The sequence below is a fragment of the Phasianus colchicus genome, chromosome 1 (assembly GCF_987193195.1).
Source record: "Phasianus colchicus chromosome 1, bPhaCol1.hap1.1, whole genome shotgun sequence".
NCBI lineage: Eukaryota > Metazoa > Chordata > Aves > Galliformes > Phasianidae > Phasianus > Phasianus colchicus.
Genome location: NC_143436.1, coordinates 114,856,324 through 114,884,167, shown reverse-complemented (window position 1 = coordinate 114,884,167; position 27,844 = coordinate 114,856,324). Strand labels below are relative to the sequence as shown.

At 40.8% G+C, this 27,844-nt stretch overlaps 1 protein-coding gene across 2 annotated transcripts; it reads left to right on the top strand.

Annotated features, from left to right (window-relative positions):
* Positions 1-200: 200 nt before the first annotated feature.
* Positions 201-26,776, top strand: CYBB (cytochrome b-245 beta chain). Of its 2 annotated transcripts, none has more exons than XM_090123900.1 (13): positions 201-2,191; positions 5,302-5,397; positions 6,388-6,498; positions 9,953-10,037; positions 10,538-10,683; positions 11,514-11,704; positions 16,707-16,836; positions 17,427-17,519; positions 18,369-18,622; positions 18,900-19,062; positions 19,852-19,998; positions 21,144-21,268; positions 21,964-26,776. In XM_090123900.1, the coding sequence occupies exons 3-13, from the start codon at positions 6,439-6,441 to the stop codon at positions 22,088-22,090; spliced, it is 1,521 nt and encodes a 506-aa protein (XP_089980026.1). In that variant the 5' UTR covers positions 201-2,191; positions 5,302-5,397; positions 6,388-6,438; the 3' UTR covers positions 22,091-26,776. The 2 variants fall into 2 exon arrangements, with proteins under 2 accessions (XP_089980026.1, XP_031450426.1); XM_031594566.2 differs by lacking the exon at positions 201-2,191 and adding an exon at positions 2,460-3,049.
* Positions 26,777-27,844: the final 1,068 nt, after the last annotated feature.

Genomic DNA, 27,844 nt, shown 5'->3' with positions numbered 1-27,844 from the left:
AAAAGCTGCCCCAGCACAGACGTCATTACGAGCAGCCCTGATGTCTGTGACACCGCAGACTGGGGAGAAGCAGGAGGGTGGAATTCTGAAGGAGGGTGTTGGCAAGGGGCGGGAAGGGGCTGCTCCACCTCCGGCGGGGCCTGAGGGGCGCGGGCTGCCCGCCGGGTGGCGGTGCCGAGCCGTCGTTGCCCGCTGCCTGAAGGCTCCCGCGGGCCTCCACTTGCTCGGTGTGCCGGTGCTGGGCTGAACGCGCGATAAGAGCGCAGGAAAAAAGTGCCCAGCGGGTCATAAAGCCTGGCATTCTGTTAGATGGCTACAGGCTGGGCTATATCTCCTGCAGACCCGCGCAAAGCTGGGTTATTTTGGCCTCAGGTTTTATGCGTAGGGAGTTATGCTAGCCTCACTTTCTGCTTGCGTCAGCCTTTGCCTGGAAACTACTGCCAGCTTAACGTGATCATGGTTTTAAACTAAAATAAGGGAGATTTAGATTAGATATTAGGAAGGAATTTTTCACTATGTGGGAGGTGAGGAGCTGGCACAGCTGCTCAGAGAAGTTGTGGTGCCCCATTGCTGGAGGTGCTCAAGGCCAGGTTGGATGGGCCCCAGGCCCTGGCCTCAGCATGGGATAATTTATCTTGTAAACAAAATAGGAAAGGCAGGGGTTTCATACTAACTTATTCCCATGAGTGAAGGCAGGTCAGTACAGTGACAGCCTGAGACTGGATGTGAAAGCAGGTCTGGTGTGTACCATAGCAGAGAAAACTCCATAGATGATGCTTTTTGAGAACAGATATAAAGTTAAGGATGAGGCTTTGCCCTCCATGTAAGAAGTCTTAGGAGATTCTTGTCTGCTTTTTCCTCTTTGGTGTAGGATTGAGAGAAAGTCGAGAGACACAGGACGCAAAGGATTCAAAATAAGTATTTCGACCTACAAAATAAAAGAGGCTAGTCAGTGTGTCTCACTGGCTATGTGGGAGAGAGCTCAGCAGCCTTGTCCTAGCATATTGGCAGCAATGCAGGAACTGGGTCTCTTTCATTTTCTTTTCTTTACCTCTCTCTTTGGGAGTCTATGCATGCAGAATTTTACATGGCCCTTTTAGTAGGCAGGTGTGGAGCACTCAGTCCTATGTTATTTAAATTTGTACAGAAATATACAGAGTTCTATTTCACAGATCAACAGAGGAACTAGAACAACTGGCATAAAATTACTGTGAGGAAGTGAAGAATCCTGAGATCTGAGTACTTTTTCAGGGCTGTCACCCAGAGAAAGGGCCACTGTTCACTGAACCATTCACTACAAAGAAGAAAAACAGTGTGCAGTAATCAGCTAGCGTGACAGACGTTTTAGAAACAGAGTAAGAAAAAAGTGTTTCAGTTTTTCATACTTCAGTTTAACACACTCCTACATAATTGTTAATACACAGCTGCCAACATTGCCTTTTCTTGTATATGATGCTGTTGTTTTTTTTTTTTTAACTAGACCAAAGCATGAAACATATACATCTCTGGGATATTACACCAGTGATATTTCACATTTTCAGAATTAAATTGAGGGTGATGTGTGGGTGGTTTTGATACCAGCTCTAGCCACACCTGTTACATACAGAAACCATGCTAAATGTTGTTCTGTTAATTTTCAAATAAATGTCAAACCTTCCAAATACCAGTGTGCTACAGCATCCACCAGCTCTGGAATTATTCAAGACCTCTACGCCTTGAGCTCAGGTGGTGAGATAAGCTATGGGTATTTGATAAATGCTTGGCTGAGAGCAGCTAAAATATATTCTGCTTCATTGCCGCTATCTTGCTGTTAAGAGAGTGTCAAACTTTGACAGTTGTGACTGATCTAAGCCTTGCCCCTTTGGGGTTTATGGCCTTCCATAAGCTTTCTAAGGCAGTGAGTCCATGTTTCGGTGGCTCTTGTGTCTGAGGAACTGCTAGGCAAGTCAAGGCTGTTGAAACTCAGAGCATCCTGGCTTCGCACACTTGCTTGGAAGAAAAGACAGGAAGAGTACTGCTATTTCTGGGTGGAGGGAGCTGGCTAGTCTTCACATCTAGAATGGACATCCACGGATCAGAACAGACACTTTGCCTTCCCTGACCACTTTTCATTTTATGCTCTTTATTGTGGATTTGGGAACTGTGAGACCACAGAGGCAAAACATTCAGAAATCATTGAAGTCCTTCAAAGGTATTGCTTTTTAAAGAAAGAATACTTTTGGAATAAATGTCTGATGGGCTTGTAAGCTACAAAATATACACGGACAGTTTTCCGTATTCTTCTCTACAATCACAGAAGCAAAATCATTATCTTTTTTTCTTTCTTTCTTTCTTTGTTTTTTTTTTTTTTTTTTTTTTTTTTTTTCATAGTGACAGTATTCCCAGGGCTGGAACTGTGTGAAAGTACAAAAAAATGGAAAAAAAAACCCAGACAATCAAATGGCATGTGTCCTCCCTGTTAACCCAAGTGGAGAGGAAATGTTTCAGTTTCCATATGTGTCCCAAAAAAGAAGAGCTTTTGATTATATTTGGAGGCTTCTGTGAACCTTGAATGATCAAAAGATAAATCATTTTAGTGACTGTTTGTTGAAAGGGATCTGGTAATGGCATTTCTGACCTGAGATGATAAAAAAAAGACAAAGCCAGGGATGAGATAATTCTTCTGTGAATTGTGTATTACAATTTTGCATTGAAAGTTATACGGAGTAGCAATACATTTTTCAGTAGAAAGCCTCATCAGTTTGGTATTTATTTTATCCAAACTCTGGATCTTGAGGAAGAGATGGTTTATATCAATCATTTTTATATGTGTGAGTTATAAAAAGTTGGTAGAAACATGTTTGAAATTCAACTATGGGTATGATTCAATGGTTAATTTATTTCCTAAATGAATGAGAAAGGAAACAGGTTGCTGTAAGCTTCTGCTCTCACTTCCTTATGAGAGAAGACATAGACACTGTCCCAGAAAGAACGGGGCTGTTGTGCACTCTCATCTCGGGCAAACATGGGTAACTGGGTAGAGAATGAAGGACTGTCCATCTTTGTCGTTGTAAGTACCATTTTTTATTGTGATTTGTGTACAGTAAAAAGTTCTACAGAGCATTTTAATAAGCAGATCTCTTTGTGTCAGCGAATTATGTGTTTGATTATTCTGAAGCTAGGGCAGCAAGTGCAGTGACGCAGTTCAAGAACATGATTTTTAAGGAGCTCTCCCTGGTACATGCATTGCTGTAGGTTTCATGGTCGTGTGTTAGCTGTTTTCTTGGATAGAAATAAATTTAAGTACCTGCTATTTTTAGATGCAACGATGAATTAAGGAAAAGAAATAACACTGCAGCTCATTGTTAACTATTGAACTTCAAAATAGAAAGCAATCACAACAACAAGGTTTTCTTGCATTTTTGTAAACAGAAGTAGATGCAACTGAGAGCATGTTGGATATGTCTCGAGGATAGAAAACTAGCATTAGAGTCAGATTCCAGAATTTAGAGCAGAAAGTCATGAATTCTTCATTAGGGCAAACTAGCATTTGAATCCATTTTGAATATAGTTTGCATGGAGTGGCTGTCAAAATATGTTAAATTATTCCAAGGAAGATTTAAAAGTACTAAAAATCTCACTCTCGTTTCATCAAGATAAACAGTAAGACAAGGCAGTCCTTATGGGAGAAAACTCAGGCAGAAGTTAGTATTTCAAATTTCTCTTTTTTTCACATCACTGCAATGTCATGCTCAAGTATATACGTATGTTTATATTACAATATAATACATGTAATAGAAAAGTAACATCATTTAAGGGATTTCTGCAAAGTGGGGTTAGTATGTAAGTACTATTCACTAAAATCCTTAGCAAAGCATTCTTCACTATCCACTACAGCATTACTATACAGGGCTGTCCCACGCCTGATAGAAACAGACACGAGTTATGTTGGTTTGCTCCAACAAAGCAGACACCTAGCAGCCTTAATGCCAGCACACACTCCCTCCACTGGCTCTAACTAAAGAGTATGGGTGGCAGCTAAATTTGCCACCCAGCTCCAGTTGGCGGAGGATGTCACAGTGTTTTTCAAAGGGTCCATGTTCTGAATGGGTCAACACCAAGAACTGAAGAGTGAGAGTGTGTGAGAGTCCATCACAGATGGGCATTTTGTGAGGCTACTGTACATGGATGTGGCACACACTCGCTTTAAATGCGTGAGCATTTGATCTTGAGATTAATTTTATAATAAGGATTTGGGGATTCCTTATATACTCCCTTATACTGATGGAAATCCCTTCACTTTCCCAGACTAATTCCATACAGGTAAGATGTCTTCAAATGCCAAACTAATCCCAGGTTTTTACAGTGTCAATTTGGGCCAAAGGACCAGCAAAAATCTGGGTTAAGAGGGTTGAGCTACTGTCAAGTCAGAGTTTCTGGTATCCTTAACTTACAGCCATAGACTGAGTTTTCTCCCAGTTCTTGGAGTTTCTTTTCTCTGTTTTTACATCCTGGTTAATCTATTTGGAATAGAGGTGCATTGATACAGATTGTACCACATAACACAGTATGTGAAATCAGCCAACAGCTGATTTGATGGGCAAGTGGCCAAATTCATTATAATTTCTGCAGCCAGGTGGGCTACCTTCAATAGTTTTGAGAAGGGCTAATAACTCCTCTCTTCCTGAAGAAATCTGCACTGTAGGATACACACTGTGAGAGAGTACTGCAGTATAGCTAAGAAAAAGCCCGATTTTGGATAGTCTAAACTCTACCTAAGTGCCTGCACTGAATATTTCTTGCTGACTGATTTCAGACATTTAGAGCCTCCTACACAATAGAAAACGTTATGGTCTGGCCTCTGGTGTAATTAAGGCAATCTATATTTAGATCTCAAGCTTCTTAGTGCTGTTGCACAGCAATTAAGTGTTCCTCATACAAAGGTTAATACATCTGAGGAAGTGCCATTTTGAAGAGGCCTTAACTTTTAATGATGTTTGGAGATTTAATTAACCTCACAGACTTAACTAGATAAATGTAACATCACAGTCCTTATATAATCATGTCTAAATTCTTAGAACTATACAAAATTTTCAGCTGCCAATATCTATATTTGGGTTTATTGCCATTTCTATACACCTCAAAGCTAATTTCTACCAGAATATATATATATATTCTCCCTGCTGAACCCTTCATACTCAGCACAACTGTCTATACAAATAGAAACACAAAGATCTCATTGGCCATTTTCTGTGCTGTGCAAATTCACGTGAATGATCTTTAACAACAGAGTTCAAAGTTTCCTCTTCATTCTTCTTTCAGCTTGTGTGGCTGGGGTTAAACATCTTCCTCTTTTGGTGGTTCTATCTTGCATATGATCTCCCACAAAATTTCTTCTACACCAGAGTACTCCTTGGCGTAAGTACAAAACATACATTATCTTGGCACAGAGTGCACATGCAGCATTTTTCCTAGTTTTATTTGATTGAAACAGGATTAGTTTGCTGGAGCAACAGGTTCAAGAAGGAGTTAAAAATCAAACGGATAACTGAATGCACATAGTTATCCAGAGCTTCTGAATAGAAAGCTGGTAGCAAAATAGAGAGATCTCATTCTAAAGATGTTTCCAGGTAACAATTGTGCTCATGGTAATTAAAGTGAATATGCATGGTGGCTACTTTATTAAGGAGGAGATGAATAAAGTATTGCTTCTGGAACTATGATGCAATCATTTTCCCTTCCATTTGTTTTTCGAACAGTTTATATGGCTATCAAGGGAACATATTCCTAAAAGATGAGGCAATGAATTTCCCTGGATTCTTTTTACAGAGATGCACACACAAGGGACAGTTTGAAGCTAGAGTCCTAGGCACTAACCTTCTGAAACTGAGATGAGCTTTATGAGCATGACAAAGCTTCTTTGATATTGGTGCTAGCTGCAAGAAAGACTAACCTGCATTTGTGAAGAATTCTGGATCCAGTCCCATTGCTTTTCTGAACACTAAACCACTTCCCTCTTAAGCTGTCCTTCTGTCTACCCTAATTCAGCCAACTGAAATAGCAGCAGGGAAATTTTCTTCAAATGTTGGGAAGGAAAATGCTGCTAGCTTAAACTTGCATCTGCACTTGGCTACTAACTGCCAAATGTGACAGGGAGCTTTTCATACTGCTGTGTTATTTCAAAACTGTAAATAGAAGGTAGCTTATCTGGAAGAATTTTTTCTTTCTGCATTTGTGCCCCTAACTAGGCTGGAGCATGGCTGCTCTGACCTCCAAACATTATTAACTAACTCTAAATCTCATGCTCATGAATTGTTGTGTCATAATCACATATAAAATCTATGCTTATCTGTCTCCTAGATAATGTCTTAGGTAATTAATTTAATAATAGCACCTCTCCAATTTCAGCGTGCCTTGGCTCTGGCAAGAGCTCCTGCAGCATGTCTGAATTTCAACTGCATGCTGATTCTGCTGCCAGTATGTCGAAACTTGCTCTCCTTCCTTAGAGGATCTAGTGCGGTAAGATGAAAAAAGAATTTCAAAATTTATGACAAATAATAACCCAAGTAGCTTTGCAAGTACACCAAGAATCTTCGTCCAAGTTCCCCAAATATACCATAGTTTTGGGATGTTCTTCTTTGAAGAAGTAGATAAGCTCAGGGTTTTGCTCTGAGCAAGACTGAGGTCTATATGCCAGTGGTAAGCCTAGAGCTCTATTGAGATATTTAGCCTTGACTTAGCCTTCCTCTTTTTTTTTGTCTCCTGAACATCATGCTGTCTCAGATGCAGAGGCATATTTGCCTAGTCTATCAATGATACAATACCCATTTATAGTGGGATAAATTAGCCTGTATCTCCTTGCTTGCATATTCAGCTCTTACAGCAAATACATGCTTTCACAGACTTTTAGAAAGGGACTTTTTCAACAAGTTCATAAACTACATTCTTCCTTTTTTGCATTCCATGTCCATCTCAGGATGAGACAGTTCACCAGCCTTTTGACCATTTCTAGCTCCCAACTGCCCAGTACCAAGGAACTAAGAAAAGGACGATTGATTCTAGGTGATATCTGGAGTGGTTTCCTCCAAAGCATTGACTTTGTCACACTGCTGAAATGTAGATTGCTGTCTATTACAACAGAAACAATGCAGGGGAAAAAAAAAAAAAGAAAAAAAAAAAAACCAAAATAATTTTATCCAGGCATCTTAAAAAAAAGTCAGCTACGATGATTAGGCTTCCAAAAGAAACTGTAAGTTGCAAAGACCTTGTTAATACAAAATGGATGTACCTTGTCAGCTAAGGGGACCCTAGCACTTCTTGTATTTTTTTCTATTCATCCTGTTGCCTCATTTCTATCTGCATCACAGTCACTCCATTCCTATCAAAGACCAGTATGCTGCCACACCACACCTCAGTGGAATAATATTTTCCTCAAGCTCATAAACTTTCCTTCCAAATATATGATTACTCCTTTCTTTCTATCATCTTTAGCATATACGCAGTCAACAACACTAGTTCACAGAACATGGTTTTCATCTGTAAATCTATCAGAAATTCTTTCACGCAGACAAGACTGTTTATGAGGGTGGAAAAAGCAGAGCAAAAGAACAAGCAATCGTACAATACGTGCAGTTTCAAGAGTCCTTCATAGCAGAGGAGAGTGGGATATAAAGCCACCAGAAAACAATCAGACACAACCCAGGCTATATACTCATCTAATACATATACTCTGGCAGTCATTGTGGATGAACGTGTGCTGTCTCTGCTCCTAAATTATATTTCCAATGCCATCCAAAGTGCTCTGGCCTTTTTTAGGCATAGCACTAAGAAATATAAACTTGGAAATATCTAGACCAGACTTTCTATCTTGTTCTATACCCCTTCAGATTCTGGGAAGTGGTAAAAGCAGACACGCTGTCTCCATGTGGGTGAAAGAAAAAGAATAGTAAGTAAAAATGTAGGGCTAAAGTTGTTCTTCCTCTGCTTTGAGGAAGATCAAATAGTATATGCCACAATGACAGCTGGCTCCCCAAGCTGCAGAAGTTAATAATGAACATAAATTTAGTAAGATTTTGTGTTGTTAGATGAATACAGCTGGAAAACACTGATGAGATCTTGATCATACTAGGTCTTCATGAGATTTGAAATAGATCTCACAGGCGTCAAGCTGAAAGCAGGTTGGGAAGAGGTCTTCTGAGCTCAAAGCAATGAAAGAACTGAAGACATTTGCAGAGACATTACAGTAATGCTAAAATATGATTCCAAGGGCTGAGAATTTTATTCCAGCTGGGTCTTAATGCTGCTTGTCCCTAACTGCTCATCTCCTCTTCAGTTTACAAGTGAGAATCATGTGGAGAGCTGCATGGTTTTGGTGCCTGCCTGCAGCTCACTGTCTGGCTGTATGAGGAAGCTAAAGGCTTTGAGGGTGTGCGAGGACACGAGGAAGGGACATAAAATAGGACTGTTAGGCAGCTGGACTTTGTTTAACTTCAATTGCTTGTTGCAATAAGGCTATACCTCAGGAAGGAGGTAATTATCTTAAGCAAAACATGCCAAGTCCAATGTGCCAGGGATAGTGCTGGGACTGTGGCAGCCTTGGTGCAGCAGTACAGCTGCTTATGCTTGTTCTGCTTTTCAGTCTAATTAACTATGCTCTGGAAGCAAGACCTGTGAGGATCTCTTAAGAAAATCAGGATTTTTAAATGTCATGTAATATATTGAAAGGGTAGTGGCCTTTCCAACAGCAATGCCATTGAGGTTAGGGAGAGGGGAAATTGTTCAAACCAATTGCTCAATAGCAGTGTGCTGGAAACTCCCGCCCTTTACATCCTGCCACCCAGAAATCATGCACTACAAAGCTATTTATTTATCATTAATAGTTATGTTTTTGCATGCCCCTTTATTCTATATTCATTGCTGTTGTTAATGAGGTTCACCACTGAACCTAACTGCAGCATTTTGCTATTGCTTGGATGCTTAATTCTTCTGGTGTTCTATTATCCCTTCTGTTTCGCTCTGAATGTCTGGGATGAAGTGATCCACCCTGTTAACTGGGAAGATACTTTACCATACCATCTACAAAGTTAATGTTCAGCAAGCACTTGGATGATTATTTTGCTCTCTCAATTGGTTGTGTAAAACACCTATATGACTCTCATGCATACATGTTTTAGCTTGCTTAGTAACTTCTGTTTTTTGTCAGTCAGCAAAAGCAATATAAGGACACAACACAGAATAACTACACTTTCTTCTGTGTGGAGACAGCAAATGCTAGCTTTACAGAACATGAATTTATAGGAAAACTCCTGCTGACTATAATAGAGACTGTAATTTAGATGGGACATCTCAGGCACCTGTCATAATAGTTAATGAAAATATTCTGTTTTCCTAAGAGCCGTTCTTCAGCTTGTATTAGTAGAGACTTTTTTATTCTTGTTTCTCTTTGGGTAATTCCACTGACAAGTCGCAAGTGAGTGTCTGCCAAGTATGCCCAGAGTTCTGGGAAAGGAATCACTTAGAACCATAAGTGACTGGTGTGTTTGGAGTGAAAGCACCCAAACTTGGATGCTTGGAGTGTGAACCGCAGCAGGGTCCTGTTGCTATGTGGCAATACAAGACTCTGTCTAAAACAGTCAACCTCTCCAGGCATGGCAGAGTATGATTATTCCCTCCATTTACAGCATCTAATTTAAATTTAACACAGATAAGATATATATTTTTGTCATACTTTATGTTATTTTGCTTTCTCATTGTCATACACTTTGTTTTGATTAGACATATTAAAATACAACATGTTATTATCATATTTTGAGGTATGGAGTAATATATTTTTGTTTATATTTAGGAATTCTAATTCTTTACCAGCAGCATCACCAATTCTTGTGCTCAGGGCCTCCATTTTTTTCTCTGATTTAAATAAGTGTGTGTAGGAATCACAAGTAGTCTGCAAATATTTTTTTCCTCAAACTCAAAGTGCTGCTCTACTCGTGTAAGACGGCAACTGGACAGGAACCTCACCTTTCACAAAATGGTGGCATGGATGATCGCCCTTCATACTGGTTGGTACTCAAATGTTTCTTTGGTTATTGCTTTCCTGTTCATGTTACGTAAAATCCAAATGAGATCCAAGTTCTTAAGGATACAGGAAGAGAGGTGATTTTATTAACTTAAATGAGTCAGAGTGCATCAAGGCTTGAAACATTTTAAGTATTATTCTGAAACTGATAGCAAAAGACGAATAAGAAAGGATGCTTTTCTCTTTCACTGCTAGTAACATTCATGACAAGGATTAATAAAAGGTATTTGGCAATGGCTTGAGAACCAAATAGTCTGGCTAAAATTTCTCTTTAGGCTTATTTCTTAGCTGGCACATTTGAAACAAATAAAAGAAATTATGAAAGAATTAACACTCATTGGTGATCTGAAATTGTCATGGGAGTGGCAAAGGTTCTAAGCTGCTGTTGAGAAATGCTACAAAACTTACCCAAATGTTACCCCAAAACAGGAAGCATTTACTCTGTACTTATCCCTAATTATTTCTTTTTTTTCTCTTTCCTAGCAATTCACACCATTGCACACTTATTCAATGTAGAGTGGAGCGTGCATGCACGTGTTGAAGAGGAAGGAACATTGGCAGCTATGCTTTCTAGACTTGGTGATAGCCCAAATGAAAGCTATATCAACTTTTACAGAGAAACTGTTCCGGTAAGTGGCATCCAGCTGTGAAGAATCATTATTACATTCATCTAGATGATTACCTAAGAGTATCTCAGAAGGCTGCCTATTGCTGGAGTGCATAATTTGTCTTTGAACCATTCTGCAGGAAAGCCTTTTGTAATTCATTCTCCTGTAGTGATCAATAATAGTGTTGCTGATTTTTGGTAATACCTCAAGCTTTTTTACGTGAGGATTTCAAAGTAGCTTTAAAACATAGTGTAAAAAAAAAATGCCCCGTAAAAGAAATCTTTTAACTAAGGCAGACATTCCCACAGAAAGGTAGACAGAAATTGAGAAAAACATTTGAAATTGGGTTCCCTAAGCTCAGGATTTAAAAAAAAGAAAAGAAAAGAAAAAAGAAAAAAGAAAAAAGAAAAAGAAACCTCTCCATTTCTCAGAAGCCCAGAGAATCTGATTTTCTTGTAAGCTGGGAGATCCACAACTGCCCAGCACCACTAAAAATAAGAGCTTTAATTTAGCTCCCTAAATATGGATGTGGGACTTCAGCTTTAGCAAGAGAGCTATGCAGAAATGTTCATTTTTCCCACACACATATTGCTGAGCAGTAGCAGAATAAGAAATAGTCCTTGGTGTGCAGATAGGTATAAAACCCTTTGTTTCTATTCTTATTTTCTCTAGCAGGAGTAGATCTGCAGTGCAACAAAATTGGAGTGTGTTTTCAAAGCATTGTTGGCAAATTCACAGAGAATAACCTAAAGATTTGCAACTGGGTGCAGGATCTGGCAAGTGAGATAAGACTGATGCCTTAGCTTTGATGCAACCCCTTACTTTGACCAACATGTGCAATTATTTCACAGAATCCTGTGGGGGGCTTGTATGTGGCTTTCACGTACTTGGCTGGTCTCACCGGTGTTATCATCACGCTGGCCCTCATATTAATCATCACATCATCCACCAAAATCATCCGAAGGTCATATTTTGAAGTGTTTTGGTACACTCACCATCTATTTGTCATCTTCTTTATTGGCCTTGTCATCCATGGTGCTGGGTGAGTATTTGCACTTACCATACAATACATGATCACTACTCTGTTCTGGCTTCAAACTTTCTGCTCATAGAAGCATATAGAGACTTAAGTCACTAAGGAGCAGTTACTTCTGAAGGTAATGATGTGCCATTACAGGCTATGAGGCCAACGGGCCCTCAGATACATACAGCAATTATTCACACGCATGAGACTGTATGAGACTCAGGCATGCTTAAGCTCACTGATAATCAATTTCTTATGATATGTAAATTCAAAATATTTTTTTCAAAGTGCCTGTTTCTAATTCTTAATTGATCACTGAAACCTAAAAGGAATTGCATCACACACACGTGTTCTAATGCCTGACCACCCTTTCAGAGAAGTAATTTTTCCTAATATGAAACCTGAACCTCCCCTGATGCAACTTAAGGCAATTACCTTTATTCCTATCTCTGTTAGCTAGAAGAGGCTGCTCCCCACCTTGCCATAACCTCCTTTCAGATAGCTGTAGAGAGCAATAAGGTCTCCCCTAAGCCTCCTCTTCTCCAGACTGAACAATCCCAGTTCTTTTAGCCACTCTTCATAAGACTTATGTTCCAGATGCCTCACCATCTTTGTTGCCCTGCTCCGGACACACTCCAGGGCCTTGATGCCTTTCTTGTAGTGAAGGGCCCAAAACTGAAAACAGTACTCAAGTTGCAGCCTTACCAGAGCTGAGTACAGGGGGATGCTCACTTCCTGGCTCCTGCTGACTGTACTATTTCTGATACAAGCCAGGATGCATTTTGCCTTCTTGGCCACCTGGGCACACCAATGGCTCATGTTCAACTTAATGTTGACCAACACCCCCAGGTCCATTTCTTCCATGTAGTCTTCTAGCCAATCTGCCCCAAACCTGTAATGTTGTCTGAGGTTGTTGTTGTGGCCAAAATGCAGGACCTAGCCCTTGGTCTTGGTGAACTTCATCCATTGGCTTCAGCCCATCTGTCCAGCCTGTCCAGATCCCTCTGAAAGGCCTTCCTACCCTCAGGCAGATCAACAATTCCCTCCACCTTGTTGTCTTCTGCAAACTTAGTGAAGGTGTACCCAATTGCCTCATCAGTAAAGATACTGAAGAAGACAGGGCCCAATACTCACCACTCATGACTGGCCACGAGCTGGATTTGACTCCATTCACCACCACTCTCAGGACCCAGCCACCCAGCTAGTTTTTTACCCAGCAAAGAGTGTAACTGTCCAAGTCACAGGCTGACAGCTTCCCTAGGATGATTCTGTGGGAGACAGAATCCAAGTCTTCAACAGCCTTTCCCTCATCCACCAGAAGGTCATCCAGTCAAAGAAGGTGATCAAGTTGGTCAAGCAGGACCTGCTTTTTGTGGATCCATGCTGACTGGGCCTGATCCCCTGGTTGTCCCGCACTTACTGTGTGATCTCATTCAAGATGATCTGTTCCACCTCCTTTCCTGGCACTGAGGTCAGGCTGACAAGCCTGTAGTTCCCCAGATCCTCCTTATGATCTTTCTTGTAGATGAGAGTCACGTTGGCAAGCCTCTTGTCCTCTGGGACCTCTTTTGTTGACCAGGAGTGCTGATAGATGGTAGAAAGCATCTTGACAATAACCTCCACCAGGTCCCTCAGCACCCTCGAGTAGATTCCATCCAGCCCCATGGATTTGTGGCAGTCTAGGTTGAGTTAAAGGTCTCTAACTGTCTCCACCTGAATTGTGGGGAGTTTATTCTGCTCCCTATCCCAGATTTCCAAGTCTGGAGGTAAAGTACCCCAAGGATCGCTTGTCTGACTGTTAAAGACAGATGTAAAGAAGGCATTGAGAACATCAGCCTTTTCCTTACCCTCAGAGGTCATGTTTCAGTAAAAGATGGATATTCTCTTTAGTTCTCCTCTTTAGTTAATAATATTTGTAAAAAAAGTTCTTTATCCTCTTTTGCTACAGTGGCCATGTTCAGTGCAAGCTGGGCTTCTGTCTTTCTAATTTTTTTTCCTGCATATCCTAGCAAATTCTTTGTACTTTCCCAGAGTTGTTCATCCCTTCTTCCACAGGAGGTAAACTCTTTTTCCTCCTGGGGCCTCCGAGAAAGCTCCCTGGTCATCCACACTGGTCTTCTTTCCTGCTGACTCATCTGACAGCACAGGGGGACAGCCTGCTCCTGTGGCTCTAAGAATTCCTTATTGAGGTGCAACCGGCCTTCCTGGACACCTTTCCCCTTTAGGTCTGAATCCCAAGGGATCCTCCCTGCCAGTCTCCTGAACAATTCAAACCTTCCTGAAAGTCCAAGGTTTTTGCTGGCCCCCCTGCTGACATCACCAAGAATTGAGAATTCTACCTTTTAGTGGTGAATCTGTCCAAGATAGCTCCTGACCTCCACATCTGCCACCAGTCCTTCTCTGTGAACAGCAGGTCTAGCGGGGCTCCTTCCCTGGTAGGCTCTCTTACCAGCTGCATCACAAAGTTGTCTTTCACACACTCCAGAAACCTCCTATACTGCTTTATGCTGTATTATATTTCCAGCATATGTCAAGGAAGTTGAAGTCCCCCATGAGAAGAAGGGTTACTGATTGTGTTACTTCTGCCAGCTGCTCATGGGATGCTTCATCCATCTCTTCATCCCGGTTAGGCTGTCTGTAACATACCCCACCAGGAAGTCAGTTCTGTTGGCCTTCCAAAATGGAACTTCAGTTTCATTTTATAAAACTACAGAACTGATGCATGAAAAGAATGCTTAAGTATCCAAGGCACATTTCATAGTTCATAGATATATTGTGCTATCCATTTAAAATGAAATTCTAGGTGTTAAAATTAGTTGAGGATTCAGAGCATTAGAAAGTCTCTTAAAAATGCCCAATAATAATGACTATTCAACAACACTTCCTCTTAGGCCAGTAGCACCATAAAAAAAAAAAAAAGACAGAAATGAGACTACAGCAGGAAGAACAGAAATAGAAGGCAGATGAGAATCACCACCAGCATGTTTGTCCATTTTGACTTCTGAAACAAGAAGAATGTTAGAGCAAAAATTGAAGGAGAAGAACAAATGGCATTTGTTTCCTCTGAAAATATCATACAACTACTGACAAAACGTCTAAACTTTTCAGTAGTTACTACACAATGCTATTAGAAAGCAAACATTGCTTTTTCTAACAGTCAGTGAGTAGCATATATTTCATAAAAGTGAACTTTTTGTTCCTTCAATGATGACTATACCTTCACCATTTTAATATAGTACTGAAACGTTTAGGCAGCAGTGGGGATCCATGTAATTGTCAGACACTGCTTTGGGAGGAGATGAATACAGAAGTATGATCTGACACTATCAACGTGTTTGAAAGACACATAGATGTCATTTTATCTCAAGAGAGAGAAGGCTGTGTCAAATGTATATAAATACATACGAATATGTAGAAAACTGAAGAACACATAGTTAATGGAATGAAGAGGGCAGATTCTTGTCTGATGCAAGCTGTTATAGTACTTTTTAGATGTTATTTGTTACATATCACAGATAGAAATCCTGACCTTCCCATCAATAGTAAATGTAAAGAGGAAGGAGTACAGAGATTCAGATCACTCTGCTTTGCAAATTAAAGTAAAATTTTTAACAGAAAAAGAAGAAATTAGAAGGCTATATATAGAAGGCTGAAGGCTTAATTGCAATCTTGGAAGATCATCTGCAGTGTGTAGTAAGTGAAAATAAGTCTTTGCCTTTCCTTATGTGGGCTACTGGCTTGTCAGACTTCGAATGGAGTGTAGGGCAGGGTGGAAACCACTAGCCCTTAAGAAAAGGAGTGGCACAAAACAGGCAGAAAATGGGCTCCTCCCATTCCTGTAAATCACTCCAAGGTCAGCTCAGATAAAGCCCTTGTCACTGTTGGGGAAGTGAATTGCAGCTGATGTTGTTCCTGAAAATTGCAACTCATGATGCTCCTGGGACAGTGACATTTCTTCCCTTTATTTTTTAGGCAGGATGTTAGTCAAACCCTTAATGAGGAAGAGGTTCATTAGTAATATCTATAAGCAGTGAAATCTTTTAACTTTCAAGATTGCACACAGGCATTCTAATAATGATACATCTGTCACTTAAACCTAGGCATACATATGACTTAGATACCTAGTTTCTTTGAAATGTTAGAAACGCATTCAAGTTTAAGGAAATTGAGCTTGAAAAGCAGAAAGAGAAGTCATGGGAAGAAAATATCAACAGTTATATTGGCATAAAACCAAACAGTCTGATCAGAATCAGACCATTTCTATGGAAAGTCATTAACCTATTAATACCATCATATGGGGGGCTCTAATGTGACCCTGAGGTTGGTAGAACTTCACACATGTGCAGGAAATAGTGAACACAATCAAAATATACTTTTACTTCTCAAAACTGAATTCTTTTTCCAGCATCAGTTCTGCTGAACTGGAGCAATCAGGCTTCTCTATAGTAAAATAAATGAATGAAACAAAACAAGCAAAGCTCAAATTGGAATGTTGAGTCTAGATTATCATAACATCAGCTTGTTTAGCCAGCATAGCTCCTTTGAGCTAGAGGAACCTGTGTCCATTCACACCTACTAAAGGTCTACTCTACAGTTGTAAAGAGAGAGAAATTACCAAAGGAATAATGTTCTTCGGAAAAGGCTCTCCTCGATTTTTAAGAAAAATAACAGAAATCATTGCTGCAGTGATCAATAGGAAACTGATTATTGAGCCCACTCCATGTTTTGTTTTTCTTATTGAAGGAAAAAGTAGGATTGTTTTGAAAAGAATTGAGTTTTCCTATTGTAATTACACTCTGGAAGTGATAATAAATTTACCTCACAGTTCCTCACTTGATCTCATAGTTGGTATTTCTCCCTACAATGTTTTGGATAGATCAGAGCCATACAGAGGTATCAAAAGGTGCACTAGCACTGCAGGAGTCCATAACCACACAGAAAAAGAATACATAGAATAACAGTAAGCGACAGATATTCCTTAATTCCCATCTTACTCCCTTAGTGTTTTGCATTTTTTCAGGCGCATTGTGCGGGGACAGACAGCTTTGAGTCTGGCTGAACATATTCCAGAGGTATGCTCTAAGAACTTCACTGACTGGGGAAAGAAAGGAGCTTGCCCAGTCCCCCAGTTTGCAGGGAATCCTCCTATGGTAAGAAAAAATCCAGTACAAAAAAATTACTGTTTACTCTTTTTGTTAAATAGTATATAAACTTGCTGTACGAAGTAGTTTTGTTTACATTAAGCAAGATTTCCACATAATGGATTATAACCCAAAGTGGACTACACACAACCCACTTCCAGTGCCTCATAACAACAGCACAACTAACAGGCAAAACAGATGAGTAAATCTGAGGACTGTTTACCAAAGTGTATTTTGTAGTCATAGGGGTTCCAAAAAGTGCTATAATCTACATAATAGTTTCACATTATTAATAGCCTGATGATCATTAACAGAAAATTAATGTCCAGACTTAGGCAGAGACAAAATCATTCATAGGAAATTACCGTGCCACACCTATAGTAACAACTAAAAATGCAAATACAATTCTCATCAAAGAAAGAAATTCCCCTTCTGAACAGAACTCAGTTTGAAGGTGTCATGTATTTTAACTGTTTTTTACTCTGGTTCATAAATAACATGTAACTTGAATTTAATATCTGTTTATAGTGTTTCCAGAATTCAGTGTAATCTCAGTTGCCATCTTTGTAATTTAGCTTCCCATTTTATTCTGTTAACAGACATGGAAATGGGTAGTAGGTCCCATGTTTTTGTACCTCTGTGAGAGGTTGGTGCGGTTTTGGAGATCACAGCAGAAGGTTGTTATCACAAAGGTATGTGTTGCTGCTATGCTTAACTCTGGGCTAAACACTAGCAGTTTTTCTAGATGGTGCAGCAAAGCCAGCGGTTCCTACATGTCAACAGTGTTTTCACAACTAAAGACATCTCAAGAAAGTCATGGTTTCTAACAGGTAAAGAAAGTACTACTCTCTAACATCCAAGTGTAGTTGTTTCTAAGCCTGTCTCCAAAGGAGAGCAGGGAGGAAAAGTTAGCTAAGTACAATACTGAATTGTGGAGAAGAGAAATTAATTTTCTACATATCTGCTACATAGATTTTAGCAATGTAAATATTCCACATTCCCTGGCACAGAATCACAGAATTGTCAAGGTTGCAAGGGACCTCCAGAGATCACGTAGCCCACTTGCCCTGCCAAAGCAGGTTTCCTAAAGTAGGTTGTTCAGGAAAGCATTCAGGTGGTTTTTTGGTATTTCCAGACTCCACAGCCTGTCTGGGCAGTCATGTCACAGGGCACCACCAAAAAGAGCCTAGCCCCATCTTCTTGACACCCACCCTTTAGATATTTATAAGCACTGGTAAGATCCCCTCTCAGTCTCCTCTTCTCCAGCCTGAATAGTCCCCACTCTGATCTGTCCCTTTTGGAGTGACCACAATCATGGTGCAAAAAAGTACCTTAGCCAAAAATTTAGCATCTTCTGCAGTCTTTCACTTGGCTGTCAGGCATTGCTCCTCACTCCCTGTTCTGCTGGGAACATTTCACCTGCTTTTCCTGCTCTTGTAGGAGAGGGCAATGCTAGCAATGAAAAATGTAGATGTAACCAGTGAACAGGGAAGATACCCTTTTACTTCTGCCTTTATTTTCCCTTGTCCCTCTTACTGTAGGTGGTGATTCATCCCTTCAAGACAATTGAGCTCCAGATGATGAAGAAGGGTTTCAAGATGGAGGTCGGGCAATACATTTTTGTCAAATGTCCAGCAGTGTCTAAACTGGAATGGCATCCGTTCACATTAACCTCTGCCCCAGAAGAGGATTACTTCAGCATTCATGTCCGTATTGTTGGGGACTGGACAGAGGGCTTGTTCAATGCCTGTGGATGTGATAAGCAGGAATTCCAGGAAGCATGGAAGTTGCCCAAGTATGTACAGAGTCAAGCATTATAAAGTCAACCAAAATCTAGGGCAGTTGAAATTTTGTTGAACCCAATTGGTGGCATCTGTGATACAATCCTTAACAACTTCTGTCATGGATGTTGGTCTTAGACTGCTTTGTCTAAGTCAGTTCCCTCCTCTACCAATTCCACCTTTCCTTATTCTTTCTGGTGCAACAGGCAAATACCTTACCTTTCTGTTGTTGTTTTAAATGATGCTAATAAATATTCACTATCTATTTCTTGAATGTACTTTTGATTTCAGGATAGCTGTAGATGGCCCCTTTGGAACTGCCAGTGAGGACGTGTTCAGTTATGAAACTGTTATGCTGGTTGGAGCTGGGATAGGAGTAACGCCATTCGCATCGGTGCTCAAGTCTGTCTGGTACAAATACTGCCACGATGCAACCAACCTAAAACTTAAGAAGGTATGTGCCCTCTTTGTCACAGAGATTTCCCAGAACCCATTTAGTTGTTGGAGGACCAACGGTCAAAATCAAAACAATCAATCCCAGAAAAGTGATCATGGAAGCTGGAAGATCAAAACTGCAAAAATAAAAGAGAGAGACAGAAAGAAATACCCTAGGAGCAAAATCCAACACCCAAATCCTTGCTGTAGTTCTGGGGATTTCCACCTGTGTGGGAAGTGCCATTCAAGCCGTGCAAGAAACACAAGACATGCTGTTAATTCACAGGCACTAACTACAGCTCGTGCAAACATTGTATACCTTCCCTAAGAACAGAGAGAGTAACTCTGAGTCAGTGGAAGCACAATGCTAGCATCCTCCTCTTACCTCCCTGGAAAGTCCCTGTGCAGAGGTGTGGGGTCACACTGCAGTTACGTTTGTATTCAGTGGACAGAACTGGTTTTGCTACTTGCTTAAATTTACCTTCCCTGCTAGCAGATGAGAGATGGAGTCTACCAAAGTCATTATTTTATGTCCTAACAAACTTTCACAGGGATAAAACTGGTGAAAGCATCCCCAACTACAAATGTGACCCACCAGCAGAAGAGAGAAAAAAAGATATTTCCTTGTTCTGCTTCACAACCCTCCCACTATCCAAAATCCTGAATAGCTTCAGCACCAGCCTACCCATTTACTGAATTGGTCAGAGCAATATCTTCAAGAACTCTACAGTCCTTCTTTAGTCAGCTAATAGAAACTCAGAAACCTCAGTGCCTATGTCCCCTGACAGTTCTCTCTTCTCTCTTCCAGATCTATTTTTACTGGCTTTGCAGGGACACTCATGCCTTTGAATGGTTTGCTGACCTCTTGCAGTCTCTGGAGACTCAAATGCAGGAGAGGAATAATGCAGAGTTTCTCAGCTATAACATCTACCTTACTGGCTGGGATGAAACTCAGGTAATATCACTGTGGAAAATGTCACCACCTTGTGCTCCGAGGCTGATGTTAGAAAGTGTGTTATGTTTTGATAAATGTTCATATGGTCATTATTCCGGGCTTCCACATGGCTCTCAGGGGTTTTAAGTGCAGATAATTATTACTCACTAGAGCTTACATGAGATTGGCTGCTGATGTGCACTGACTTTCTCCTTTTTTTTCACTCTGGCTGTGCATGCTGGGAAGCAGTATTTCCTTACAGCATCAACCTCAGCTCAACCTGCAAGCGTATCTAAGATAGCCATTACTGCTTACAGAAAAGTTAATGCCATTTTGGGGAAACTAATGCAAAAAATTTGAGTGATGGCAGCTTATTTGTTTCAGAACATTCATGAGTTCTTCATCTGATCCCATGACTATAGGTTGGAGAAGAGTGATGAAGGAACAGCTCTTCCATGACTCAGTAGAGAATGTGATTCAGTAAGGAAAGGTGCTCACTCTGTTACTTTTAGTGGTGCTTTATTTCAGTTATATCTCGCCTTTGAAAAATTCACTGTGTGTCTAAGTGCTGTAGCTCAACTATAGGGATAGAGTAGCAGTAAGGTAGGAAGTTACCTCACACATACAGTGAAAAAAACATGAAGGAAAGAAGAAAAGTCATGCAGTTCTTGCTTTTGGAGAAAGTTCTAAGTTTTTTGGCTTTAGAACTCAGCAAGGGCTCAACTTTAGCCCTAAAACTGTCTTCTATTTCCTCCTGCATCTACTTAGATGATTCTAGGTGAAATTTACATAGAGACAGTAGACAAAACGTCCTCATATGGATCAGACCTTCCAGAGATCAAATTGGCAGAATTGCATTAAGGTCACAGGAGTTGTATTACTGTAAGGAAAGGGAAAGAGTTGTTTTAATTTGCAGCTTTATTTTGCAGTTCTTACAGGACTAAAACAGTTCATTGCAAAAGGAACATAATTGTTATGTGTTCAAAGTGTTCAGTTCTTGAGATAACCCAGACTGGGGGAAAGAGAGAGATGGACACTGCTGGTCAGAACTTTACTTGTGTTAATTTTCCTTTTCAAATACCATAAATTCTACAGGAATGTTCTTGGAATGCAAATAATTTGGTGCATATGTCATGACACTATGCTTTGTCTTTCATTTCTCACAGGCTACTCATTTTGTAATGCATCATGAAGAGGAGAAGGATGTGATTACAGGTCTTAAACAGAAAACATTGTATGGAAGACCTAACTGGGAAAATGAGTTCAAAACCATTGCGAGGCAGCATCCAGGGTAATCTTGTACCAATTGATAGTGTCCATGAATGTCCTCTATTTAACTGCCATAATAATAATTATAATGTTGATAATATTTTAATAACAGTCTCCAAGTATTTTCTGATCTGGTTTCAGCCAATTCAAAAAAAAGATCATCCGTATGTGGTGAGACACTTGATGCAGTGTCTAATTACTAGCAGATGTTTTAGGAAAAATATATCCCATCTTTCAAGTTGAAGTAGATAGGAATGTCACTCAACTTCTAAATACTTCTAAAATAACACCTTGTACCTCAAGAAAAACTAAACCAAAACAAAAAGCAACACCTGAGTACAGATGACCTTTAGCTGAGCATCTGAACTTAGCAGGAAAAAAAAACTGATTTGTTCCTTTTACAACTTTTTGCCATAAACTCTTTGAGGCTTTACTTCACTAATTCCAGTGAAGTCAATACAACTGTCTTCACTGACTTCTGCTGAGCTGAGATTTAACTTGCCACCTGGTTTAGAAGTGGCAGTAAATGTCTCGCAAGTTTGAAGGGCTGATAAGTTTTAAAGGACAAACTTTATAAAGTTTGCTTTATAAAGCTGTTCTGCTTTATTTTCTGTAGCCGAGAAAAAATATTTGCTGCTAGAGAACATAAGATTGATTTACATGAACATCCAGGTACTCTATGTCTAGTTCCTGACCATGTTTCCATTTTCTTAACAGTTCCAGAATAGGTGTTTTTCTCTGTGGACCTGAGGGCCTAGCTGACACGCTCAACAAGCAGAGCATCAGCAACTCAGAAGCTGACCCACGAGGAGTACACTTCATTTTTAACAAGGAAAACTTCTAACTCCCACACACGTGGCGGTCATTCAGTACAGTCTGAACACTGATCTCTTTCTGTTTGGAGTCTGGGAAGGACAGCCCAGCTTCTAATCTCAGCTACACTAACACATATCCTTTGCTTCTTTGGAGTTATTTTGACACTGTGGTAGAGTAAGAATGAAGTGTCACCTTAGGAAAGTTTGCACTGCCCCCTGCATGCTGGCAATTTAGCCGAAACCTCTTTTGTCTTCATGGGGGGATTTCCTCTCAAATAACTGCCTTTATCCTCCTGTTATTCATAATGACTGCTGAAGGTTCTAGACAGCCATATGCATTTGGAATGCAGTTCACATTGATAAAGCTTAATGCTATTAAACAAGAAAGCATTCCGGTGTAATGCTTGCTACTTAGAGACAACTTATGCTGGCTATAGAGAGTACTTCGAAATAGGAATTTAGGAAAGGGTGAAGGGGAAAGATTTCTTCCTAAAACAGGAAATCTGCTTTGAACACAAGCATCTCTGTTTCCAAAGACAGGCATAAACACTCTGTCCAGGAGCCAGTGTGAGTAGCTGAAAAACAACCAGTTCTCTTTAAGAAAGCAGAGTACTGAAATGACCTGGATGTCAGATCACCACTGACACCATGCCACAGCTGCAGTCAAATTTGCAGACAAGTTTGTGCAGCTATCTGGTTGTATGTGGCATATTTTACCACCCCACCTTGCAAGACCTGATGTGTTCTCCTTTTAAACCATTTGTAAACGTTATCCAAGCACTATGTGCTACCTCAGAAGGACAGATTACCATTTTGTTATATATTAATAGGAAACTGCCATATGACACATCTGAAAGGCAGGAAGTCACAGCTGGTAAACGCTAGGACAAATCAACCCTTGGGGAAATTTTCAGTTCTTTCCCTCAAAAGGACCATGTTTAAATCTACATAATTCAGTTTGCAACCCACTTATTAAATGAGAACAGAGCTTAAGTGGAATTAAAGAAACTTCTTTTTTGGAATAAAATGAATTGCTATTGAAATGATAAGGATCTCATCCTGCACAGGGAGCACTGAAATATTTGGCTTTGATTTTAATGGAAATATCATCAGAATTCTTACAACTCCAGATATCTTTCTTTTCGTAGACAGTTCTAATGACACTCCCAGACCTGCTGCATGCATATACCAGGGATTGTTTGTCCCTTCAAACTCAGAAGAAGGAATCCTGTGCTTATTATTAAACACTGCCTTCCTAAAACATACAAAAGAGCAAGCAGATGAAAGCTTCTCAGTTTCCTTCTAAGTTTTGTTTTATTAAATGCTGCAAAAATATAAGACATGCATTATCAGTCATCACTGAATATGAAGTTTATTTTAAATGTATGATACGTAGTGAAATGGCACTGAAATACAAGCATGAGGAAGAAACTAGTTTGAAACCTCCCTATTGTTCAGCAAAGCATGGAATAATGTTGGTACTGTTTTAAATCAATGCTGCTGTCTACCGGAGTGCTTAAAAGGAGTAAAGTCCTCCTTCCAAATGCTTGCCTGATCTATAAAAGTTCCCCACATCTGTGGTATTACTGATGAGCTACAAGAAACCAACCATTTCTTACATGGTGATGGCTGTGACAGCGCTACTGCTTCCCACACAGGACATACAGAGCTCTTCACTGATCCTGAGGAGAGAGGTAGGGGTGCAGCAGGCTACAGCTGAGACTACAGGACAGTCCAGTTTTATGGCCAGGTGACACTGCTTGGAATCTGACCACTGCTGTAGGCTGGGCTTCTTGTTGAAAATTTCCTCCTTCCGGGTGTCTGGGGTTTTCCTATCACAGGGGCAACAGCAGGGGTAGTTTTTGCAATCAATAGATTTCTTTTGTTGTCAAATTTCTGGCTCCAAAGAGCCTGCTCTGGAAACAGAAAATGCTTCTTGCTTTTGGGAAATGTGGTATTCAGAAGTTTGAGCAAAGTTACCTGGTGGATGACCTTGATGCAAGAAGCAGTAGCAAGATTTTCTGAAAGGCAGAGGCATCCCAAGGTTGTTCCTGTGGACAGTTGGGGGAGGCAGTGCAGGGGAGGAAGGATGGCAGCCAGAGGCAGAAGTCAGGACTTGACAGAACTCCCTCTCATTGATGAGGATCTATTGCCACTCCAAAACTCTTCCCACACTTGCTGGGAGCCAAAGTAAATGTGCCATTGGGATTGCTCAGGTAGAGCTCTGACACTGCCCATGCCTGTGGGGGGCTTTGAAAACCCTCAAAATCCTCCTCAATTCCAGTGGGGTCTGAACATTAAGTGTGGCTCCCTCAGTAAGGCTGTCCTATAGTATCCTCCAGTCTTATCTCTGCTTCTTCTGTAGGAATGACTGTAAAAGAAATGAGCACCTCTTATCCCTCCTGACACAACCAGCAGTGACAGTTGTGTAGGACTTGTGATTTGCAGTATTGAACTCAAGCTGCACCTAAGTTTATGAAGATCGAAGCCCAATCTGTCCTTTCATCCAGCTACGAAAATTCCCTACTCAAATGAAAAATGCTCTGCTGATGGCAAGAAGAGCCAGTTGGTGTTAGATTGGAAAAAATAAATGCTTTACCTAATGGAAAGAATTAGCAGTTCAATTCAAACAGATGAAGAGAGAAATTGATCTCACTTGTGACTCCCAGTCAGCGTTTTTTTTTACTTCCCTTCTTATGTAATATTTTGTCTGTCTTCCCAAATGCAGCCATCTGAAAAAAGAATTTGATTAATTAATCAATATCCTTAAATATAGTTAAGGAACCAGATCCTCTGGAGTGCTGGTCAGCTCCCATTTCCCATCTTTATTTTGGAAACTGGAAGGGGTTCTGGAGGAGGCACCTGGACATAGCTGGCTAACGTATGTGAAATCTCAGCATGCACCAAATTTCATCTTCTTCCTTCCTTCCTTCCCTGGTAAATAGTTGCAAAGCTGCCCACATGCAAAGGAAATCCAAGTTTTCATAAATTTTAACCTGTAATAAAGACACTGTTCTGCCTGTTTACCATCACACATCTCCCAGGGGAAACCAGGCTAGTTGTGAAATAGAGCTTCCTCTTTTCTGTCCTGTATGAGTTTCTCTGCTGGGTGGAGACTTTCTGCATTTCAGTCCTCAAGTGATGGGTTAAATCAAATTAGAAACGAAAAAGTTGCCTATCAAACACTTCTGCAGGTTCATTCTCTATCTTGGAATATTCTTAACAAATTCATTTTGACTGTTCTTATTTTTCTATCCTTCAGTGTGGGTTTGTGTTTGTTAATAGCAAATATTAAAATGTTAATGGTTCTAAGAGCTTGCAGCATCAAATGCTCACATCTGACTGAATACAACAGCAACAGTTCCACAGATGCAAGCCAGTGTAATTATTCGTCATGAAGCACACATTTGTTTTGGCATCTGATAGAGACCCTAGCAAGCCACTGGTCTCATTTACATTCACCACACACAAGCCAGATCAGACAAGCAGAAATTAATAGGCAGCAGAGCAGAAATGCATTGTAAGAATTGCAGAAAGCTTACAAATGCCTTCCAGCTGTGCACCAGATCTGCAATTCTGCTAAGTCCATTCCTCCCTTTCCACTGGTGCTCTTTTGCCTAGACACTGCATGGTTCTCTCTCTGCTTGCCCAGCTACTAGGGATTTCTCTCCATTCATTGCTGCTTCACTCACCCTCTTCATCTTGCTCCTCAACTCTGCAAATCTCTGGAGAATCTCCAGTTCCCACAATGCTTCTCATAGTTTTGCAAATGCTTGGGCCCACTGCAAGTGCAGGAAGAGGCACAGGGAGCTTTGCTCCGAGCTCTAAGCAGTGCAGCACATGTCTCACAGGACGTGATTCAGCTGCAGCCTCCCCTGTCACTACAAATGAACCAGGGCTGTAGGCAGCTCTGCTTTGTCCAGACAGACTGTTTTGTTTCCCTCCAGTAATATTTTGTCTCCACATTTAACTACTGTGTTTGGTTTTTTTAATAATCATTATTACTTCAAATTCTACATAGAAGATTTATGAGCTCCTATGTTTTTTAAAAACACGTGGAAGTCATCTGGTACCATTGTGGTTTAACCTGGCTGGAAGCTCAGCATCACACAGCTCACTCTCCCTCAGTGAAATAAGGGAGGGAATTGGAAATTAAGTAAAACCCATTGTTTGAGATAAAGATAGTTTAATGGGACAGAAAAAGAAGAGAAAATAATAATGATAATCAAAAAGAATACACAAATCAATGATACACAGTGCAACTGCTCACCACACACTGACTGATACCCAGCCAGTCCCTGAACAGCCCCCACATCAGCTCCCCCAGTTTTGTAGTTCAGCGTCTGGTACAGGACATCCCTTTGGGCAGCCTGGGTCAGCTGTCCTGGCTGCATTCCCTCCCGGGTCCTTCCATATCCCAGCTCCTTGCTGGCAGGGCAGCATCAGAAGCTGAAACGTCCCTGGCTCTGTGTAAGCATTGCTCAGCAACAACTTATACATCGCTGTGCTATCAACATTCTTTTCATCCCATGTTCAGAACACAGCACTGTACCAGCTGCGAGGAAGAAAGTTGTCCCAGCCAAAACCAGGTCAGGTGTTAAAATCAGAAAATCAGAAAATATCATTGGCCATGTATTTTATGGCCTTCAGAACAAGTAGATTTTGGAGACATCTTTAGTCAAGTAACTCTGAAATAAAAGTGTAGGTTCTTCTTACATTATTGTTGTATTTTTCATATGCCTGTGGGTTTCAGTTGACCATGAAAAAGTCCAGGATTTACACTGTTCACTCATTGTGTGATTGAGAGCAGTGAGAAAACTACAGTAGAATTTTCCTTAGTACCAGCTGGGTCCAGAAATGGCATAAGGAATAACGAGGACAGGGCAATTATCATCGTCTCTTTGCAGTTACCAGACCAAAATGTTGTTGCCAATGCCAGTGATAACAAAAGAGAACTTTGGCAGAGCAGAAGTCTGGTTTCATCTAACAGCCTTTCCACTTCTCTAAACTGAAGAGATTTCTACCTCACAGTCCCAAAGAGACAAAGCATAAGTAAATAGCCTCAGCCTAGGACTGGATAAGCTCCCATGAGCAGCTAGTGAAGACAGTTGCTGCTGTGGTTTTACCACCCTTTTGACCTTTTTCTATACTTCCCTTTCATCTGTGGTAACTGATGCTGGGTCAGATGAGGTTTAACAAAAGCAAGTGTAGAGTCTTGCATCTGGGGAGGAATAATCGCATGCACTGGTACAGGTTGGGGGCTGATCTGCTGGAGAGGAGCTCTACGGAGAGGGACCTGGGTGTCCTTGTGGACAACAAGTTGACCATGAGCCAGCAGTGTGCCCTTGTGGCCAAATGGGCCAATGGCATTCTGGGGTGCATTAAAAAGAGCGTGGCCAGCAGGTAGAGGGAGGTGATCCTCCCCCTCTACTCTGCCCTGGTAAGGCCTCATCTGGAGTACTGTGTCCAGTTCTGGGCTCCCCAGCACAAAAAAGACAGAGACCTCTTGGAAAGAATCCAGTGGAGGGCCACAAAGATGGTGAAGGGCCTGGAGCATCTCTCCTATGAGGAAAGGCTGAGTGAGCTGGGTCTGTTTAGCCTTGAGAAAGAAGACTGAGAGGGGACCTGATCCAGGTCTATAAATATCTGAGGTGTGGGGGGCAGAGTGGCGAGGCCAGACTGTTTTCAGCGGTATGTGGAGACAGGACAAGGGGAAATGGCCAGAAGCTGGAGCATAGGAAGTTCTGCACAAATGTGCGCAAGAACTTCTTTATGGTGAGGGT